Here is a 23,175-nt window from a genome sequence, read left to right as displayed (position 1 = left end):
TGCCTATAAAACTAGAGCTACTCTCGGTAGAGTGCCTATAAAACTAGAGCTACACTCAGTAGAGCGACTATTAAAACTAGAGCTACTCTCGGTAGCTCTGCTCTGGCACATGGCGCCACGAGAGGAAGTCCTTCCTCCATCTTCCCATCGGTGGACGTGTGTGTGGGCGGAGCCAGTCCAGCTCACACAGACACAGCAGATTGTGAATGTAGCTCCTAGGATCAATATTCTCATGGAGGAGAATCAAACGTTGAATTGGAGGTTTGTGGAGGACGAGAGTCTTAAATCTGTCGTTTTTCTTGAGTCAAGGTCTTAAAAGAATTTTTAAAATATCTATTTTTTTTTTCAGTCCTGCAGGTGGAATTAACTTTATTTGATCTTATCTTATTTATTTATTTGTTTGTATTTCAGTACTTATGTTTTTATTTTGACAAAGTGTTCCAGGAAGCTCCCGTCGCCACGGCGACGGTCCGTCGTCAAGGTCGGGTTGTTTTATTGTTTTTTTTTTAATTCCCCACGAAGCTGCTGAGACTCAGTTCTGGTGGAGTGAAAACACCGTCAGCTGACGGAGGGTCACCCGCTGTGATGACTCAGCGTTTTTCTGTGGCGTCATTGTGTGTGTGTGTGTGTGTGTGTGTGTGTGTGTGTGTGTGTGTGTGTGTGTGTGTGTGTGTGTGTGTGTGTGTGTGTGTGCGTGTGTGTGTGTGTGTGTGTGTGTGTGTGTGTGTGTGTGTGTGTGTGTGTGTGTGTGTGTGCATTCCAGTAAAACAGCACACGGAGTCTCGACTTTTCGACTTTGGCTGCTTTCCGGCAGAAGTCGGAGGTCATGTGGTTCGTTTCCATGGTTCCCAGTGAGCGTTTTGGGAAACTGTGTCTGTTTCCATGGAAACGGCCGGAATGAGGAAATCCTTCTGGTTTGTTTCCATCGGGCCACTAGTTGGTGCTGTTGTTAATATTAGTACTGAAAGTTGTGGGGGGGCGGGGTGGGGGGGGGAGGGGCGACAAGCCTCCCGTCTCCAGGCGTGATGAAACAGGAAGTTGAAACTCCACACTTCCTGTTCCTGTCCCTCCAGCGGGTGTGACGACAAACGTCAAGGTGACGAACGTGTAGAATCCGTCGTCAGAACCTCATTGAACGTCTCAACTTGCACACGGGGGGGGGGGGGGGGGCGGGCGACGGGTCGGGGGCGGAGCTTGAACGAGAGGCTCCGCCTCCTTCCGTCTGTCTCTATTAGTCCAGCCCAGCGCGGCTGATGGATGGACGAGTCTGTCCTTCCACTCTTTTCTCATCCCCAAAACAATCCTGGAAAATGTGGCGGGGGGGGTCAATTACCCCGCTCCCCCTCCCCCGCTCCCCCTCCCCCGCTCCCCCTCCCCCGCTCTGTGTAAACGCCGCTGAAAGACGGGAGTAAAGTTACATCACTTATCAGAGAACAGCTGGCAGCCAAGATCAGAGGGTCGGAGGGGGGGCAGCACGATATTAACAGTCTCACACACACACACACACACACACACACACACACACACACACACACACACACACACACCAATTTATTTTTCCACGCCGCCATCCAGCTCTCACAATAACACACCTGTATGAGGCGGCGGTGTAGAGTAGCCTGATAGACTCTCCATTTCTAAAGGCAATACTGTGTGTGTGTGTGTGTGTGTGTGTGTGTGTGTGTGTGTGTGTGTGTGTGTGTGTGTGTGTGTGTGTGTGTGTGTGTGTGTGTGTGTGTGTGTGTGTGTGTGTGTGTGTGTGTTCGTGGTTGTGCACTGCCCCCTGGTGGTGAGGTGACGTTAGTCTCTGGTCTGACTGGGAGAAAGAAAACGACTCTCAGGTACAAAATGTTCCCTGGAAAATCTTTGGATTCGCTTCATTCGTTCACGCTTTTATTTCCTTCCGAACACGAAGTCTGTCGTCGCCTCGTCTTCATGTCCCCGACGCTCTGGAGACACGAATGTCCAACGTTCAGCGGCAGGAAGTCTTTTTTCTGCAGGTTGAAAATGAGTTTTGTCTTTTCTTTTCATTCTGAATTGTTTGGTTTCTCAGTAAACGGACTTTTAGATGACGGACTTTTATTTTGTCGCCACAGAAATCGAATCCATGTCGCGTCAAACCGACCCTGTAAGTTCACCGGGTCAACCGCAAGGATGGCCCGGGCTTTTGTTTTGAAAGTCCCTGCTGTTCTGCATCATTAAACGGGGGTTTGTCTGCGATTCAAAAACTCATTAAGTTCAGGTTGTCATATAGATGCAGCTCTTGATATCGGCGACTCAGAACCTTCCAAGGTGTCGGGTCGGAGTCTGAGTCCGAGTGAAAGTGAAGGCCTCAGGCAGGTTTTTTTTACCCGGCAACAGGTGATGCTGAAATGTGATTGGTTCGCTCAAGCCCCTCGGGGGGGTGGGGGCACGATCCTCTAGACCGGTTAACGATCATTTTTTACGTTTTTAATGAATTTCTTGCATGACTTTTACTTTGAAAAAACTGCATCAAAAGTAGCTAATTAGCTAGTGATTCGTGACCGCAGCGCCCCCATTGGTCCAGCTACCAAATTTCAGCTCAATCGGACAATGTTTGTTAGCATGCTAACGGGCATGCTAGGCCGCAAGCTATCCGATCCACCTGAAAATCTCAGTGTGATACTCCCCAAGTGCCCCCGAGCCGGAATCTGGTCTGATTTCAATCCTGGTGCGAATGACGCAGCACTGGTGGAACCATAAAGTGTTTTTGAAAAGTTCCAGGTACGAACTGCAAAATTGTAATAATTGTATTTCGTTATATGAGAATAAAGTGAATTTTGAGAGTCGTGAGCAGGTTTTGGGTCGATGACGGCAGAGATCTCGTCGTCCTCAGTGTTTTTTTATTTTATTTATTTATTTCATTGGCTTATGTATTAATTAGAAACTATTTTATTCTTCTTTGTTTTCATTATCAAAAAGTAAAAAATAAATAAATAAGAAAAAATCTCCCATAAGGTAAATATGAAACAATTTGCTGCTGATTTATGTTGTGCTGTAGGGACCGTTTGTGTCCACCAGGGGGCGACATGCACCGCTTCATGGAGGCACTGCTGAGCTCAAGTTACAGTTCAATGATCAACATCCGGGGATTTTGCACAAAAAGTCATGCATTTCTCCTATTTCTTCTCCTTCTACACTTTATTTTCTAAATGATCTAATAATATAAATGTACATTTTTTACATTAATTTGCTTGATTATATTTCAGTTTGTTGTATTTTAACAGACGGTTCAAATTGACTTTCAGTTCGATTTTGTAGAATTTTGTTCACACTATTTAAAGGTAAAGGTCATTTTAAAGATCTGAATTATGAGGCAAACTATTTAAATGTATATTTTATTTTATTCTGTACATCAGATGAGCTCCGGTAACTTCAGTTTTCTTCTTTAGTGAGTTCACATTGTTTTATGTCTGAAAATGATTCAAAGAAGAGACAAATTCAATAATTCAAATAAATTATTTGGTTTAATATAAATAATTTGGCTTCATCGAGTTTTTCTCTCAAAACAGACGGTTCAAATTGACTTTCAGTTCTATTTTGTATAATTTTGTTCACACTATTTAAAGGTCATTTTAAAGATTTTACTTATTAACGATATTACTTATGTGGCAAACTATTTAAATGTAGATTTAATTTTATTCTATACATCAGATGAGCTCAAGTAACTTCAGTTTTCTTCTTTAGCGAGTTCACATTGTTTTTTGTCTCTTTGTTGATTGAAAATGATTCAGAAAAGAGAAGAATTCCATCATAATAATTTGGCTTCATCTTGTTTTTTCTCTCAAAAGTAAAAGTGTGTGATTCTTCCTCCTTTAAGAAATGATTGAATGCAGAGAAGGAATCCCAGAAAGGCAGATAGTTTCCTCTAGACCCCGGGTGCAGACTGCCAGGCGCCACCTCGGCACTTTTCACAGCATTAATGGTGAAAATGTCATAGTTGACACCTTTAAGAGGATTTCCAAACCAAATGAATCAAATCACACTGGAGTCCTTCACAGTATAAACATTAATCCTCCACATCCTGATTCCTCCGTCACACCTCGGGTTCTGGTTCTGGAGCGACTCGGCAGTTCCTCTGCTGACTCAGCACCCCCCGCCCCCCCTCCCCCCCCGTTGCTCCTTTTTCTATTTGTTGTTGTTGTTTTGGGGACGTGTTGCAGCACATTGTGATAATCTCCCGGAGCAGCGCTGAATCAGATTATCAGCCGGGACACGGCGAGTTGGAAAACGTCCAGCCGGAGCATTTGGACCAAACTGTCCACCGTCCGTCCCTCATGCTCTCGCAGGAAATCTGTTACCGTGACGACAAAGAGCCTCACGTGTCCAGAAAACATGGAGGATTAATCCTGGAGTTCATGCTCAATTCAGGACACACACACACACACACACACACACACACACACACACACACACACACACACACAGTCGCCGTAACAGCGATCCAACTTGGTACTTTTATTTTGACAGTCACTATAATAACAGTCCAACATGGTGGTCCGTCCACTAGAACGTTCAAACCAGATTTATTCAGACTCAGCAGTATGGTAAGATTTTATTTATTTTATTTTATTTTGTATTTTATTTTATGTTATTTATTTATTTTGTTTGTTTTGAATTTTATTTTATGTTATTTATTTTGTATTTCACGTTATTTATTTATTTTGTATATTTATTTTATGGCATTTGTTTTGTATTTCATTTTATGTTATTTATTTATTTTGTTTATTTTGTATTCTACTTTATTTTATGTTTATTTATTTTGCATTTTTATTTTATGTTATTTATATATTTTGTTCATTTTGTATTTTATGTTATTTATTTTGTGTTTTATTTTATTTATTTATTTATTTACTTAGTTTATTTTGTATTCTACTTTATTTTATGTTTATTTATTTAGTATTTTTATTTTATGTTATTTATTTATTTTGTTCATTTTGTATTTTATTTTATTTTATGTTTATTTTGTATTTAATTTAATTTAATTTATTTATTTTGTTTATTTTGTACATTTATTTAATTTAACTTTATGTTATCTGTTTTGTTTTCTATTTTATTTTATTTATTTAGAATATTTATTAAATGTTATTTTGTATTTTATTTAATTTTATGTTTATTTATTTTGTTTATTTTTTAATTTTCTTTTAATGTAATTGTATTTTATTGACTGAAACGACGATTGGATCCTTTATTTCCAGTCTCTTGTCGACGTTCTGCAGGTTTTTCCTCTTTAATTCTTCTTCTTGTGGTTTTGAGACGAAACCTGATTGTTTATCAGACGAGCTGGAACATCGGAGATTAAATTACTGTATTAAAGTATTAAAGTACTGTACTGCGCAGCGTACAAGATGACAATATTCATGCTTTCAAGCAGGTTTGATCTCTGAACATCACACACACACACACACACACACACACACACACACACACACACACACACACACACTGAGCGAGTGCAGAACAATCGACTGAAGTTAAATCCTCTTTTGTTGACATTTAATCCGACACTGCGGCGTTACAGTTATGTATAAACCACATCTGCCCTCCCAACCCCCCCCCCCACCCCCCCCCCCCCCCCCCCCCCCCCCACCACACACACACACACACACACACACACACACACACACACACACACACAGAGTGAAACCGGAGCAGCCGGCACTGGCAGTCTGAGATACTCGAGTATTTCGCAACTTCACATGGAAAAAGCACTCCGACACTCCGTCTCCATGGAAACGGACGTCACGTTAGAAACGTGAAACTTTTTGTGAAACAGAAGCTTCGAGCGTCTCATTGTGACGTTCACGTTCTCATTGTGACGTTCACGTTCCCACTGAGTCCAGTTCAGCCCAGTTCAATTCAACTTTATTTATAAAGCGCCACAAACGACAACAACGTCACTTTGGAGGAAGTTTTTAACAGAGAAACTCGACGATTCACTGCTGCAACACGATTCTAACGTTCTGTGAGTCTAATTATCTAAAGTACAAAACATTTAATGAAAAAGTTAAATAGTTCAAATAAGATCTGTTTGATATTCATGTGAACTCTTTGATCTTTATTAGAATAAACTTAAATGACTAAGAAACCAGGGGAGTGTTAAATGAGGGGGGAGAGGAGGAGGAGGAGGAGGAGGGGGAGGAAGAGGAGGAGGAAGAGGAGGGGGAGGGGGAGGAAGAGGAGGAGGAAGAGGAGGAGGAAGAGGAGGGGGAGGGGAGGAAGAGGAGGAGGGTGAGGAAGAGGAGGAGGAAGAGGACAGGAGGAGGGGGAGGAAGAGGAGGAGGAGGGGAGGGAGAGGAGGAAGAGGAGAGGGGGAGGAGGAGGAAGAAGAGGAGGAGGAGGAAGAGGAGGGGGAGGAAGAGGAGGAGGAGGGGAGGAAGAGGAGGGGGAGGAAGAGGAGGGGGAGGAAGAAGAGGAGGAGGGGGAGGAAGAAGAGGAGGAGGAGGAGGAGGAAGAGGAAGAGGAGGGGGAGGAAGAGGAGGAGGAGGGGAGGAAGAGGAGGGGGAGGAAGAAGAGGAGGAGGAGGGGGAGGAAGAGGAGGAGGAGGGGGAGGAAGAGGAGGAGGAGGGGAGGAAGAGGAGGGGGAGGATTTTCTGCTTCACAGACAAACATCAGCTAATTGATCAGTTTCTTCTAAATACAGAGTGTCAGTGTGTGTGTGTGTGTGTGTGGGGGGGGGTGGAGGTGTGGGGGGGGTGAGGTGGGTGGAGGTGTGGGGAGGGGGGGTGAGGTGGGTGGAGGTGTGGGGAGGGGGGGGGGTGAGGTGGGTGGAGGTGGGGGGTCCGACTGAAACCTGATGGATTTGCTTCAAAAGTCCCAGGATAAACTGGATAAACTGGATAAACTGGGACATTGACGCTGTTTGACCTGGACAGACGTCTTCACTTGTCCCCAGTTTGTCCCCAGTTTGTCCTCAGTTTGTCCCCAGTTTGTCCTCCGTCCTCGCGGGTTTTCTCTCCGTCGTGTTCGGGACGTGAAAAAGCCGCGTTGCAGCTGCTAATGAGAGCAGAATGATGAATGAGTGAATGAATGAGTGGCTTATGAATGAGAGGACAGGCGTCCACACGCAGCGCGGGACGTGAGCAGATGGTGTAATCCTTCACTTTTCTCTGGTTCATATTTTCCCCCTCACACACACACACACACACACACACACACACACCGGGATTATGGCGTGGTCCAATCGGCTTTGCCGTCACTCCGCGGCGATGATGCGAGCTGGATGGCGGCTGAGGCGTGCGGCGTGCGGCGGAGGGCTGTAGGTTGGTGGCGGCGCTGTGGATCGGAGCCGCTGCAGCAGAGCGCCGTCCAGGTGAGACCCGGCGTCACGGCGCCGGCGTGGAGCGGGTCGGGCTTTAAGGAGGGGGGGGGGGGGGGACGGTCACGGCGAGCAGGAAACGACTCCGGAGAAACGAGGAAACGCTTGTTTATGTGCAGCTTTTTTTTTTTTTTTTTTTTAGTGGGAAGAAAACGCTAAAGTGGAGGAACTTTTCGAAAACGTCCTGCCGTTGCCGTGGAGACGGCGGAAACGGGTGCTACTGAACCCCCTCGTCTTTTGGTTGGCTAACACTAACCCAAAACCCCTAACCCTAACTCCTATACCCTAAACCCTAACTCCTATACCCTAAACCCTAACTCCTACACCCTAAACCCTAACTCCTATACCCCTAACCCTAACTCCTATACCCCTAACCCTAACTCCTATACCCTAAACCCTAACTCCTATACCCCTAACCCTAACTCCTATACCCTAAATCCTAACTCCTACACCCTAAACCCTAACTCCTATACCCTAAACCCTAACTCCTATACCCTAAACCCTAACTCCTATACCCTAAACCCTAACTCCTATACCCTAAACCCTAACTCCTATACCCTAAACCCTAACTCCTATACCCTAAACCCTAGCTCCTATACCCCTAACCCTAACTCCTATACCCTAAACCCTAACTCCTACACCCTAAACCCTAACTCCTACACCCTAAACCGTAACTCCTATACCCTAAACCTTATCTCCTTTACCCTATACCCTAACTCCTATACCCTAAACCGTATCTCCTAAACCCTAACTCCTATACCCTAAACCGTAACTCCTATACCCTAAACCCTAACTCCTATACCCTAAACCCTAGCTCCTATACCCTAAACTGTAACTCCTATACCCTAAACCCTATCTGCTATACCCTAAAACCTAACTCCTAACTCCTAAACCCTAAACCCTAGCCCTTGATCACGGCGAGCAGGAAACGACTCCAGAGAAACGAGGAAACACTTGTTTATGTGCAGCTTTTTTTTTTTTTTTTTAGTGGGAAGAAAACGCTTAAGTGGGGGAACTTTTCGAAAATGTCCTGCCGTTGCCGTGGAGACGACGGAAACGGCGCTACTGCACATTTCACAAATAGATCTGTCGTCAAACTTTGTCGTCACGTGGAGCGGGTTGGGCTTTTATTTTGTCGTTTTCAGTGCCGTTGCCTATATTTAACTATATTGTCACTATTTCATATTTTTTAAATTTTTTAAATTTATTTTATACTTTTTTTTAATAACCACATCAGAAATAAGTCTTATTCATGGTTTTATTTACGTCATCTACATGATTTAATATTTATTTGTGCATTTTAGTTTGTAGGGACATGTAGAAAATCCTAATGAATTAATTAATTAATTCAGCCGTTCATAGATTAGAATATGATAGAAATATTTAATTTCTTCTATTTTTATTAGAAATGAGTCGTCCCACAGGAACCCCCTCGTCTTTTGGTTGGCTAGCGCTAGCGGTTGTAGATTGTTGAATATATTTGTGTTTTTACAGTCGCGGAGCTTCAGCACAGAGACACTGACGTTTAAGAGTTTGTTGATGTAAAACAGGGAATAACACATATTAACGAACATATACATGTCAATATGCAAGGTTATAGACAAAAGATACCACCTGAAGCCTCACAGCATTAATCTCACCTGCCCCCCCCCCCCCTCCCCCCCCCCGGTCTACCCCCTACAGGTCACTGCTTCCTGTGCATGGTGGACGTGGTGCCGGTGAAGAATGAAGATGGCGTCGTGATCATGTTCATCCTCAACTTCGATGTCATGACAGAGGAAACACTCCGGAACCGCAGACAGGACCTGAACCACCGCCTGCCCACCTGGCTCGTCACAGGTACCCGCTCTCACTGGCCACACCCCCTCCTGAAGGCCACACCCTCTCCCAAAGGCCACACCCCCTCCCGAAGATCACACCCTCTCCCGAAGGCCACACCCCCTTCTGAAGCTCACTCCCTCTCCCAAAGGCCACACCCCCTTCTGAGGCTCACTCCCACTCCCAAAGGCCACACCCCCTTCTGAAGCTCACACCCTCTCCCAAAGGCCACACCCCCTCATGAAGGCCACACCCTCTCCCAAAGGCCACACCCCCTTCTGAAGCTCACACCCTCTCCCAAAGGCCACACCCCCTTCTGAGGCTCACTCCCACTCCCAAAGGCCACACCCCCTTCTGAAGCTCACACCCTCTCCCAAAGGCCGCACCCCCTCATGAAGGCCACACCCTCTCCCAAAGGCCACACCCCCTTCTGAGGCTCACTCCCACTCCCAAAGGCCACACCCCCTTCTGAAGCTCACACCCTCTCCCAAAGGCCGCACCCCCTCATGAAGGCCACACCCTCTCCCAAAGGCCACACCCCCTCATGAAGGCCACACCCCCTTCTGAAGCTCACACCCTCTCCCAAAGGCCACACCCCCTTCTGAGGCTCACTCCCACTCCCAAAGGCCACACCCCCTTCTGAAGCTCACACCCTCTCCCAAAGGCCACACCCCCTCATGAAGGCCACACCCTCTCCCAAAGGCCACACCCCCTTCTGAAGCTCACACCCTCTCCCAAAGGCCACACCCCCTTCTGAGGCTCACTCCCACTCCCAAAGGCCACACCCCCTTCTGAAGCTCACACCCTCTCCCAAAGGCCACACCCCCTCATGAAGGCCACACCCTCTCCCAAAGGCCACACCCCCTTCTGAAGCTCACACCCTCTCCCAAAGGCCACACCCCCTTCTGAGGCTCACTCCCACTCCCAAAGGCCACACCCCCTTCTGAAGCTCACACCCTCTCCCAAAGGCCGCACCCCCTCATGAAGGCCACACCCTCTCCCAAAGGCCACACCCCCTTCTGAGGCTCACTCCCACTCCCAAAGGCCACACCCCCTTCTGAAGCTCACACCCTCTCCCAAAGGCCGCACCCCCTCATGAAGGCCACACCCTCTCCCAAAGGCCACACCCCCTCATGAAGGCCACACCCCCTTCTGAAGCTCACACCCTCTCCCAAAGGCCACACCCCCTTCTGAAGCTCACACCCTCTCCCAAAGGCCACACCCCCTTCTGAAGCTCACTCCCTCTCCCAAAGGCCACACCCCCTTCTGAGGCTCACTCCCACTCCCAAAGGCCACACCCCCTTCTGAAGCTCACACCCTCTCCCAAAGGCCACACCCCCTCATGAAGGCCACACCCTCTCCCAAAGGCCACACCCCCTTCTGAAGCTCACACCCTCTCCCAAAGGCCACACCCCCTTCTGAGGCTCACTCCCACTCCCAAAGGCCACACCCCCTTCTGAAGCTCACACCCTCTCCCGAAGGCCACACCCCCTCATGAAGGCCACACCCTCTCCTAAAGCTCACACCCCCTCATCAAGGCCACACCCCCTCATGAAGCTCACACCCCCTCCTGAAGGCCACACCCCCTCCTGAAGGCCACACCCCCTCCCAAAGGAGTAGTTTTAGCATGGTGTCACTGCTCCCTACCAGTCCACCACTATAAAATAACTCCATATTCTACCTCTATGATGAGCAAAACACCAGTTTACATAAAATTATTCTCTGCAGTGACGATTATTTTCAACCCCAAAGTTCTGCTGTTAAAACGTTTACATTTTAAAAACAGGTGTCAGGAATTCATGTCAAAGTGAACGTGACTGAAACGTTCGGGACTCAATTAGCAAGTTTCTGTAAAAACAGATGAGACTCAAAAACATTTACTGCTGAGTCATGAATCTGTTTGTTCCTTCCCTGTTGCCTAGCAACCATCCATACGTTTCACACTAAATTAACATTATTATTATTATTATCATCACACTTAGTTTTGTAAAGTATGAAGTGTCTGTTGTATTCCAGGTAAAAGCTGAATTACGAAGATGTAAAGCTGCAGAACTTTTTTTTTTTTTTTTAGTAAAATGTAGACAGAATACATTTTTTTTTTTTTTTTTTATGAATTGGCATTATTGTAGGGTTGTTGTTTTTTTTTTCTGCTGGCGCTTTGCTTCATAGTTAAACTCTGAACTCCTTTCAGTCGTTTTCTTTGGAACTTTTATTTTTTTTCAACGTCCAAATCAACAACTGACATCAACCACAGATATTCCACCAAGCAAACGGAGGACGAGTTCCCAGGAGCGAGAACCACGGAGCAGATCCTGAAGGCGTCGTCTCAGTTCCTCCAGAAGGTCCTCAGGAACCAGAATCAACGTCTTTGTTCCTCTTTCCTAAACGTTGCCTGGACGTCCTCGTGGGTCCAGGGTCCCTGAAGTGTCTCGTCTGGACGTCTTCTCCACAGTTGGCAGTAGAAATGAGTCGTCCCCTAACCCTATACCCTAACCCCTGAACCCTAACGCCTATATCCTAACCCTAGCTTCTATACCCTGACCCCTGACCCCTAACCCTAGCTTCTATACCCTAACCCCTGACCCCTATACCCTAACCCTAACGCCTATATCCTAACCCTAACTCCTATACCCTAACCCCTGAACCCTAACGCCTATATCCTAACCCTAGCTTCTATACTCTAACCCCTGACCCCTATACCCTAACCCTAACTCCTATACCCTAATCCCTGACCCCTATACCTGAACCTTAGCTTCTATACCCTAACCCCTGACCCCTAACCCTAACTCCTATACCCTAACCCCTGACCCCTAACCCTAACTCCTATACCCTAATCCCTGAACCCTATACCTGAACCCTAGCTTCTATACTCTAACCCCTGACCCCTATACCTGAACCCTAACGCCTATACCCTAACCCTAAATCCTATACTCTAACCCCTGACCCCTATACCTGAACCCTAACGCCTATACCCTAACCCTAAATCCTATACTCTAACCCCTGACCCCTATACCTGAACCCTAACGCCTATACCCTAACCCTAACTCCTATACTCTAACCCCTGACCCCTATACCCTAGCCCTAACTCCTATACGCTAACCCCTGACCCCTAACCCATATGCCCTGACCCTGAGACCCAAGACTCCCTGGAGGGTCTTCATCTCATGCAGAAAGACTCTTGCTGAGTCTGGAAGGTCTCCTTCTCATGCAGGACCGCCTCATGCTGAGTCCGGAGGTTCTTCTTCTCCTCCACCACCTGGTGGAGCTTCTCCTCCAGACCTCTGGGCTTCTTCCACCACTTCCACCCTTCTTTCTTACTCTTCTTCTCTTCCTCTGCCTGGAGCTTCTCCTGTAAGACCTTGTTGGCCTCCACCAGCCTCATGTTCTCAGTGTCGAGGTTCATCTTCTCATACATACAGAGGTTGTTCTGTGCACGGAAGTTCTCCATCCAAGCCTACACCGTCTCATTCCGAGCCTGGAGGGTCTCCTTCTCATGCAGCAGCCTGTCTCTCTCCTCCACCACCTGGTGGAGCTTCTCCTGTAAGACCTTGTTGGCCTCCACCAGCCTCATGTTCTCAGTGTAGAGGTTCTCCTTCTCATGGAGGACCCCCTCATGCTGAGTCTGGAGGGTCTCCTTCTCATGCAGCTGCCTGTCTCTCTCCTCCACCACCCGGTGGAGCTCCTCCTCCAGACCTCTGGGCTTCATCCACCACTCTTCTTTCTTACTCTTCTTCTCTTTCTCTGCCTGGAGCTTCTCCTGTAAGACCTTGTTGGCCTCCACCAGCCTCATGTTCTTAGTGCAGAGGCTCCTCTTCTCATTTATGACCGCCTCATGCCGAGTCTGGAGGGTCTCCTTCTCATGCAGGACCGCCTCATACTGAGTCTGGAGGGTTTCCTTCTCATGCAGGACCGCCTCATGCCGAGTCTGGAGGGTCTCCTTCTCATGGAGGACCGCCTCATGCCGAGTCTGGAGGGTCTCCTTCTCATGGAGGACCGCCTCATACTGAGTCTGGAGGGTCTCCTTCTCATGCAGCAGCCAGTCTCTCTCCTCCACCACCCAGTGGAGCTCCTCCTCCAGACCTCTGGGCTTCATCCACCACTCTTCTTTCTTACTCTTCTTCTCTTTCTCTGCCTGGAGCTTCTCCTCTAAGACCTTGTTGGCCTCCACCAGCCTCATGTTCTTAGTGCAGAGGCTCCTCTTCTCATTTATGACCGCCTCATGCCGAGTCTGGAGGGTCTCCTTCTCATGCAGGACCGCCTCATACTGAGTCTGGAGGGTCTCCTTCTCATGCAGGACCGCCTCATACTGAGTCTGGAGGGTCTCCTTCTCATGCAGGACCGCCTCATACTGAGTCTGGAGGGTCTCCTTCTCATGGAGGACCCCCTCATACTGAGTCTGGAGGGTCTCCTTCTCATGCAAGACCGCCTCATACTGAGTCTGGAGGGTCTCCTTCTCATGCAGGACCGCCTCATACTGAGTCTGGAGGGTCTCCTTCTCATGCAGGACCGCCTCATGCTGAGTCTGGAGGGTCTCCTTCTCATGGAGGACCACCTCATACTGAGTCTGGAGGTTCTCCTTCTCATGCAGGACCACCTCATGCTGAGTTTTGAGGGTCTTGTTCTCATACAGCAGGTTCTCCTTCTCATGCAGCTGCCTGTCTCTCTCCTCCACCACCCGGTGGAGCTCCTCCTCCAGACCTCTGGGTTTCATCCACCACTCTTCTTTCTTACTCTTCTTCTCTTTCTCTGCCTGGAGCTTCTCCTGTAAGACCTTGTTGGCCTCCACCAGCCTCATGTTCTTAGTGCAGAGGCTCCTCTTCTCATTTATGACCGCCTCATGTCGAGTCTGGAGGGTCTCCTTCTCATGGAGGACCGCCTCATACTGAGTCTGGAGGGTCTCCTTCTCATGCAGGACCCCCTCATGCTGAGTCTGGAGGGTCTCCTTCTCATGCAGGACCGCCTCATAATGAGTCTCGAGGTTCTCCTTCTCATGCAGATGCCTGTCTCTCTCCTCCACCACCCGGTGGAGCTCCTCCTCCAGACCTCTGGGCTTCATCCACCACTCTTCTTTCTTACTCTTCTTCTCTTTCTCTGCCTGGAGCTTCTCCTGTAAGACCTTGTTGGCCTCCACCAGCCTCATGTTCTTAGTGCAGAGGCTCCTCTTCTCATTTATGACCGCCTCATGCCGAGTCTGGAGGGTCTCCTTCTCATGCAGGACCGCCTCATACTGAGTCTGGAGGGTCTCCTTCTCATGCAGGACCGCCTCATACTGAGTCTGGAGGGTCTCCTTCTCATGCAGGACCGCCTCATACTGAGTCTGGAGGGTCTCCTTCTCATGGAGGACCCCCTCATACTGAGTCTGGAGGGTCTCCTTCTCATGCAGGACCGCCTCATACTGAGTCTGGAGGGTCTCCTTCTCATGCAGGACCGCCTCATGCCGAGTCTGGAGGGTCTCCTTCTCATGCAGGACCGCCTCATACTGAGTCTGGAGGGTCTCCTTCTCATGCAGGACCGCCTCATGCTGAGTTTTGAGGGTCTTGTTCTCATACAGCAGGTTCTCCTTCTCATGCAGCTGCCTGTCTCTCTCCTCCACCACCCGGTGGAGCTTCTCCTCCAGACCTCTGGGCTTCATCCACCACTCTTCTTTCTTACTCTTCTTCTCTTTCTCTGCCTGGAGCTTCTCCTGTAAGACCTTGTTGGCCTCCACCAGCCTCATGTTCTTAGTGCAGAGGCTCCTCTTCTCATTTATGACCGCCTCATGCCGAGTCTGGAGGGTCTCCTTCTCATGCAGCAGCCAGTCTCTCTCCTCCACCACCTGGTGGAGCTTCTCCTCCAGACCTCTGGGTTTCATCCACCACTCTTCTTTCTTACTCTTCTTCTCTTCCTCTGCCTGGAGCTTCTCCTGTAAGACCTTGTTGGCCTCCACCAGCCTCATGTTCTTAGTGCAGAGGCTCCTCTTCTCATTTATGACCGCCTCATGCCGAGTCTGGAGGGTCTCCTTCTCATGCAGCAGCCAGTCTCTCTCCTCCACCACCTGGTGGAGCTTCTCCTCCAGACCTCTGGGTTTCATCCACCACTCTTCTTTCTTACTCTTCTTCTCTTCCTCTGCCTGGAGCTTCTCCTCTAAGACCTTGTTGGCCTCCACCAGCCTCATGTTCTCAGTGTAGAGGTTCTCCTTCTCACGGAGGACCCCCTCATACTGAGTCTGAAGGTTATCCATCTCATGCAGGACCGCCTCACGCACCTTTGAGACATTGTCTGACATCTTTATCCGTAGAATAAAACTCTCACCGTCGTGGTTAATGTCGCAGCTCCTTGCTTGTCTTTGCAGCCTCACAGTTCAAATGTGGAGATCCAAGCTGGCCTCTCCTTTATATAGACCATGTGATGACATCATATGGTCTGACTTTCATCTTGAGTTGAAAGCCCTCAGATCAAAGCCACACCCAGTGATGTCATACCCAGTAGGGAAGCACTGATCCGTGCAGCGTCTCCATGGCAACCGACAATGGCTCCTTTGATCTCCTCCACAGGGAGTCTCTCATCCACTTTGCATGGGACTTTTTCTGCACAGTTTTTGTGGATCTATTGGGAAACGCTGAGTCGTTAACAGTGATGCCGCTTACTGGTACTCCAGGTAGCTAGTTACTGGTACTTCAGGTAACTACAAGCAGTCCCAGGTTGATCAGTTGTCACTGGGAGGCCGACGCAGGTCATCATCGGTCAACCAATCAGAGGCGGCGGTTCACCTGATTGCTGATCAGACTTTTCCAATCCGAATTTAGACGGTTCGGTGCTTCCAGTCCTTTAAATCCTCCACGTTGGAGGAAATATCATCGGTTGCCCACGCCGCTTTTCATCTGGTGTGTTATTGTTTTTATTTTTTTAAAGTTTTGTTCTTAACTTTGCAGCTGAAACTCCAAACTAATCACGATCATGTCCCAGATTCCTGTGGATTGTTTTTTTCCAAGCTGATTCAGTTTCCACTCTCTGGATAATCCTCTTTTTTTTTTTTGGTTTCATCCCTTTTCTGCCCTTGTTCTTGTTCCTGCAACATTAAAGATCCTCAAAAGAACCAAAGAAGCACGAAAAGATTGATCCCACAGCCAAAGTAAATACGTACTCTCACACTGTTACTGGTGTTGCCAACCAATTTTAAAAAATTAAAATAGATTTAATCACACAATTTTCTGTAATAAGAAAATCACAGACCCAGAAACTATATTCAGACTATTTTCATAACTTCTTTTTTAGCCTAAAGGGAAACTGCTCTTCCCCAAGTTCAACAGGAATAAATAAATAAATAAATAAATGTGAAAAATGGATGGATGGATAAATTAATTAATTAATTAAACAAAAAAAAAAGATGGATAAATGATATAATTAATTTAATTAATCAAAAAAAAGCAATATGAATGAATAAATATATGGATGAGAAAACAAATAAAAATGATAAATAAACAAAGTTTTGCCAGTAAAACAGACACAAGGTCCCTCATAAACATCAATAAAAATGTTGTTCTATTTTAATCAAATAAAAGTGAAATCACATCTTTTCTGCGTTTTTCTCGCCTTGTCCCATAATTCTCATTCATCCTTGTTGACAATTCCAACAAATTCAGTTGTAATGTTCATTTTAATATAATGATTCATAGTTTCAATTTCAAATGAAATTATTTTCATCATGGGTCCAATTTTTACATCACTTCAAGTGAAAAATGTATCGTTTTGACCGCATGTAAGACGTAAATGTCCCTGGAGACGGTGTGAAGACAGACGTCTTTCTGTGACTGGACGTATACCAAGTGTCCTGGTGCTGAGACAGTGTCTTCCGTCTCGTCCCGGACCCGTCAGGTCGTCCCCGAGGCTTCAGGCTGCGACTGCCCCTCCTGCGCTCCCTGTCCAACAGCAAAGTGTCCCTGGAGGACGCCGAGGCCGGCCAGGTCCCCGTAGCCACGCCCCTGCCGCTGCACCCGGACCCCCGCGGCCACGAGTCCCTGGGCCCGGGGGACTTCCTGCCGCCGGACCAGGAGCAGCTCGGCGGCAGCAGGTAGCTTGTTATGTCACGGAGACGTCTTTGTCTCACTGGGGGACGTTTCCAGACAGAGCTGGGCTGTCGTTACGGAAACGCTGTTCCGATTGGCTCTACTGAGCATGTGTAGAACGACGAGTCACTACGGGCTCTACTGAGCATGTGCAGAACGACGAGTCACTCCGGCCGTCATGTGCACTGATCCTTTCTCAGCATCAGTGACGTCATGAACACGTGACGAGTAATTTAACATGTTACTGTTTCCAAACCAGTATTGTAGTGTTACTACTGTAGCATTACTACTGTAGCATTACTATTGTGGCATTACTATTGTGGCGTTACTACTGTAGCATTACTATTATAGCGTTACTACTGTAGCATTACTGCTGTAGCATTACTGTAGCATTACTATTATAGCGTTACTACTGTAGCATTACTACTGTAGCATTACTATTGTGGCATTACTATTGTGGCATTACTATTGTGGCGTTACTACTGTAGCATTACTGTAGCATTACTATGATAGCGTTACTACTGTAGCATTACTACTGCAGCATTACTAATGTAGCGTTTCTATTGTAGCGTTACTACTATAGCATCATTATTGTAGCATTACTACTGTAGCATTACTAATGTAGCGTTTCTATTGTAGCGTTCCTACTGTAGCATTACTATTGTAGCATCACTATTGTAGCATTACTATTGTAGCATAACTACTGTAGCATCATTATTGTAGCATTACTACTGTAGCATTACTAATGTAGCGTTTCTATTGTAGCATTCCTACTGTAGCATTACTATTGTAGCATAGCTACTGTAGCATCACTATTGTAGCATTACTAGTTTAGCATTACTAATGTAGCGTTTCTATTGTAGCATTCCTACTGTAGCATTACTATTGTAGCATAGCTACTGTAGCATCACTATTGTAGCATTCCTACTGTAGCATTACTAATGTAGCGTTACTATCGTAGCGTTAGTATTGTAGCATTAATGATACAATTTAGTTACTTTTAAAAGCACGCTATCAGTAATGCAACCAAGCTACTTTTTTAAAAGAGTAACTTGTAGTTGGATTACTTTTTTTAAGTCGGATTTTAAGCTCGGTGGCTTGAAAGTTTCCAGAAAGGGGTTGATTTTTTTTCCCGTCGTCAACGTGACGGAGACCGGTGGAACAGGCCCCGCCCACTGTGCCCATGAGCAACCAAAATGGCGTGTTTGTGCTCCCGCTCCCCAGGTTAGCCCTGCAGAGTTGGCCCGAGGACCGGCAGGAGGACCAGCGCACCCTGCTGTGCACCGAGCCCCCGGCGCCCCCCCCACCACCGCCACCCCCCCACGGGGCCCACCTGGTCGGCCCCCTCGCCCAGTCCTCGCCCTGCGTGGCGTCGCACCACCGCCTCAGCCTCAACCCCGACGGCTCGGCGTCCAACTGCTCCCTGACGCGCAGCCGCTCGCGGGAGAGCTTCCACAGCATGCGGCGCGCCTCGTCCGTCGACGACATCGAGGCCATGAGGCCCGACTGGGAACGCAAGAACCGGCGGGCCAGCGTCCGGCCGGCTAGCAGCAGCACCGGTAGGGGAGGGGGGGGGGAGGGGGGAGAGGGGGGGGGGGGGGGGGGGGTCCACTAGGGGTCACTGTTCCCTCTTAACTTCACCACAACTTTCACTGTGTGTTGATTTTACTGTAGAAGTTTACTTTTATTGTTTATTTATTTTTTAAATATTTGGTTGTTTGTTTAGATCAGGACTGAGGTTAATGAACACGTTACTAATAACACGTTACTAACAACACGTTACTAACAACACGTTACTAACAACACGTTACTAACAACACGTTACTAACAACACGTTACTAACAACACGTTACTAACAACACGTTACTAACAACACGTTACTAACAACACGTTACTAACAACACGTTACTAACAACACGTTACTAACAACACGTTTCTAATTAGCATGTTACTAACAACACGTTACTAACAACACGTTACTAACAACACGTTTCTAATTAGCATGTTACTAACAACACGTTACTAACAACACGTTACTAACAACACGTTACTAACAACACGTTGCTAATGAACATGTTGCTAATAACACGTTGCTAATTAACATGTTACTAATAACAGGTTGCTAATAACACGTTACTAATAACACGTTACTAATTAGCATGTTACTAATAACATGTTACTAATAACACGTTACTAATAACACGTTACTAACTAGCATGTTACTAATAACACGTTACTAATAACACGTTACTAATAACACGTTACTAATAACACGTTGCTAATTAACATGTTACTAATAACACGTTACTAATAACACGTTACTAATAACACGTTACTAATTAGCATGTTACTAATAACACGTTGCTAATTAACACGTTACTAATAACACGTTACTAATAACACGTTACTAATAACACGTTACTAATAACACGTTACTAATTAGCCTGTTACTAATAACACGTTGCTAATTAACATGTTTCTAACAACACGTTACTAACAACACGTTGCTAACAACACGTTACTAACAACACGTTGCTAACAACACGTTACTAACAACACGTTGCAAATTAACACGTTACTAATAACATGTTGCAAATTAACACGTTACTAATAACACGTTACTAATAACACGTTACTAATTAGCATGTTACTAATAACACGTTACTAATAACACGTTACTAATAACACGTTACTAATAACACGTTACTAATTAGCATGTTACTAATAACACGTTGCTATTTAACATGTTGCTAACATGTTGCTAATAACACGTTGCTATTTAACATGTTACTAATAACATGTTACTGATTAACATGTTGCTTATAACACGTTACTGATTAACATGTTACTAATAACACGTTGCTGATTAACATTTTACTAACATGTTTCTGATTAACATGTTACTAATAACACGTTACTAGTTAACATGTTGCTAACACGTTACTGATTAACATTTTACTAATAACACGTTACTAATTAACATTTTACTGATTAGCGTTTTACTAATAACACACTACTAATTAACATGTTACTAATTAGGGAGGGGGCGGAGCCGAGCCGCCGCCGTTCCATGCCTCACTGGGCGCCTTGCCTTGCCTTGCAGGTGCAGTGAACAGCAAGGCCAACATGCTGAACTCCACGTCGGACTCGGACCTGGTGCGGTACCGGACCATCTCCAAGATCCCCCACATCACCCTGAACTTCGTGGACTTCAAGCCCGACCCGCTGATCGCCCTGCCGCCCGGCGACATGGACATCATCGCGCCCTGCAAGCTGATCGACCGCACACACCACGTCACCGAGAAGGTCACCCAGGTGGGTGTGTGTGTGTGTGTGTGTGTGTGTGTGTGTGTGGGAATGGCTGCGATTGTGTTCCGTCGGTTTGGTTTTGGACTGATTGTCTCGTGGACGATACGTCTTTGTTGCTTTACTTTTACATGGAAACAAAGTTGGAGCATTTTCAAAAAGCTGCGTTACTTCCTTTTCCGTGGAGACAGAGTTGGAGCATTTTCAAAAAGTTGCATTAATTGCTTTTCCGTGGAGACAGAGTTGGAGCATTTTCAAAAAGTTGCGTTAATTGCTTTTCTGTGGAGACAGAGTTGGAGAGTTTTCAAAATGTTGCGTTATTTCCTTTTACACAGAGACTGAGTGGGACCATTTTCAAAAAGTTGCTTTCTTCCTTTTACATGGAAACTGAGTGGGACCGTTTTCAAAAAGTTGCGTTACTTCCTTTTCCGTGGAGACAGAGTTGGAGCGTTTTCAAAAAGTTGCATTACTTCCTTTTCCATGGAGAATGAGTTGGAGCATTTTCAAAAAGTTGCGTTACTTGCTTTTCTGTGGAAACAGAATTGGAACATTTTCAAAAAGTTGTGTAGCTTCCTTTTACATGGAGACAGAGCTGGAGCATTTTCAAAAAGTTGCGTTACGTCTCAAACAACCCCCCCCCCCCCCACACACACACACACACCTTTCCATGGAGACCGAGTTGGAGCAATTTCAAATTAAGAGTCAAGAGTATTTTCCAAAAGTTTCACCCCCCCGTTTCCACGGAGACAGAGCTGTAGTCGTTTTCAAAAAGTGCAAACAGCCTCTGTTTCCACTTGTTTCATCCTCAACTCTTCTTTCTTTACACATTTAATGTTTTCATCTTTACTTTTACTTTTATTTTGAAGCAGGCGAGTCGACGGAGGTGACGTAGCATCGACAGCGTGAATTACGCTTCATGGCTTTTAAAAACTCTCACATCTGTGTTCTGTGTCTGGTAACCTGGATTTAATGGTCATAATTCTGGGGATTAAACTCGTATTTTTGAACAAGTTGACGTCTCCAGCTGGTCACGTGGAGGAAAAACACTAAAAGGAACATCAAAGTGGATTGTGATTTGTGTCACTTTGATGTTTTTCCACACGTTTTACAGACGAGCTCATAAGTCATGTTTGTGAGGCTTTATGTATTATCCATGATCCCCCCCCCCCCACACACATTCCTCAGTTTGTTATATTTACTTCCCCCCCGGGTCACAAGACACACACACACACACACACACACACACACACACACACACACACACACACACACACACACACACACACACCATGTATAATGCAGCATAATGCAGCTTATATAATTGAATAATTGACCTATATGGCAATTCTCCTGCTGAGTTCAGCCCCCGGCGGGGGTGGGGGGGGGGGGGGGGGGGGGGGGGGGTGAGGTGAGGGAGGGGGATTGTCAGGAGGAAAACCTCCGGTCACTCTCTGAACAGCCGGTTTAACCCCGCTGTGGCCAAAACGTCCACTAGGGGTCACTGTTCCCTCGTAACTTCACCAGAACTTTCACTCAAATGGTTGATTTTATTGTGGAGGTTTACTTTTACTGTGGAGGTTTACTTTTACTGTGGAGGTTTACTTTTACTGTGGAGGTTTACTTCAGGACTGAGGTTGATTAACAGATTTATGCCAAAAAATGCAAATAACAAAAACTATTTATGTGATATATTTTTACAGGTACGCGTTGGATTACTAGTTACCAAAAAAAGTGTTCATATGAGAGTAACGCATTACTAATTAACAGGTTACTAATTAAAATGTTACTAATTAACAGGTTACTAATTAACAGGTTACTAATTAACAGGTTACTAATTAACATGTTACTAATTAACACGTAACTATATAACATATTACTAATTATCATGTTACTAATTAACATGTTGCTAATTAACATGTAACAAATTAACATATTACTATTTAACACTCTACAAATGAAAATGTTACTAATTAACATGTTGCTAATTAAAATTTTACTAATTAACACATAACTAAGTAACACATTACTAATTAACATGTTACTAATTAACACATTACAAATTAACACATTACTAATTAACATGTTACTAATTAACATGTTACTAATTAACACATTACTAATTAACATGTTACTAATTAACATGTTACTAATTAACATGTTACTAATTAACACGTCACTCATGACCACAAGAGCCTTTTAAAAAAGTACAAATACTGCATCACGGTATCCATAGTGACACATTGAACTCTGCACACTGTACTTTGATGATGATGATGATGACGACGAGGATGATGACGATGACGATGATGATGATGATATTACGTATAAATATAAAGTTGTGGAGATTTTGAGGCGACGTCAGCGACTCGAGTCTCGGTGCAGAAACAGGAAGTGAGTCAGAAGTGACTTTGAAATCGTCCCTGCTGAAGGACAACCCGCCAAAATAAAACTAAACAAACCATGAAGGGGCGACGTGTCGACGTCTGGCTCACTGTCTCAGTCACTTCCTGGTTACGTCTCTACACATCTGGACGCTTTTATCAACAGTTTGTGGCTAGCGGGAGCACGGCCAGGCCGTCCAGCCCCGACGCAGCGCCCCCGTGTGGACGTTGTTTATCAAGTTCATTCAACACGCCTCAGTGGACCAACGTGCTGTCTGTCTGTCTG

General features: G+C 46.0%; 1 protein-coding gene across 1 annotated transcript in view; it reads left to right on the top strand.

Annotated features, from left to right (window-relative positions):
* The window catches only part of kcnh2b (potassium voltage-gated channel, subfamily H (eag-related), member 2b), a gene marked incomplete at its 3' end in the record, with an annotated part of 112,739 nt that overhangs the window by 56,276 nt on the left and 33,288 nt on the right, over positions 1-23,175 (top strand). The window contains 4 exon segments of the mRNA XM_080514859.1: positions 9,023-9,178; positions 17,012-17,207; positions 18,427-18,761; positions 20,306-20,517. Of these exon segments, the coding sequence (XP_080370985.1) occupies positions 9,023-9,178; positions 17,012-17,207; positions 18,427-18,761; positions 20,306-20,517 (899 nt within the window).

Source organism: Blennius ocellaris (genome assembly GCF_963422515.1).
Source record: "Blennius ocellaris genome assembly, chromosome: 19".
NCBI classification, from domain to species: domain Eukaryota; kingdom Metazoa; phylum Chordata; class Actinopteri; order Blenniiformes; family Blenniidae; genus Blennius; species Blennius ocellaris.
The sequence above is the reverse complement of the archived record's forward strand: the minus strand, read 5'-3'. Positions and strand labels throughout refer to the sequence as shown.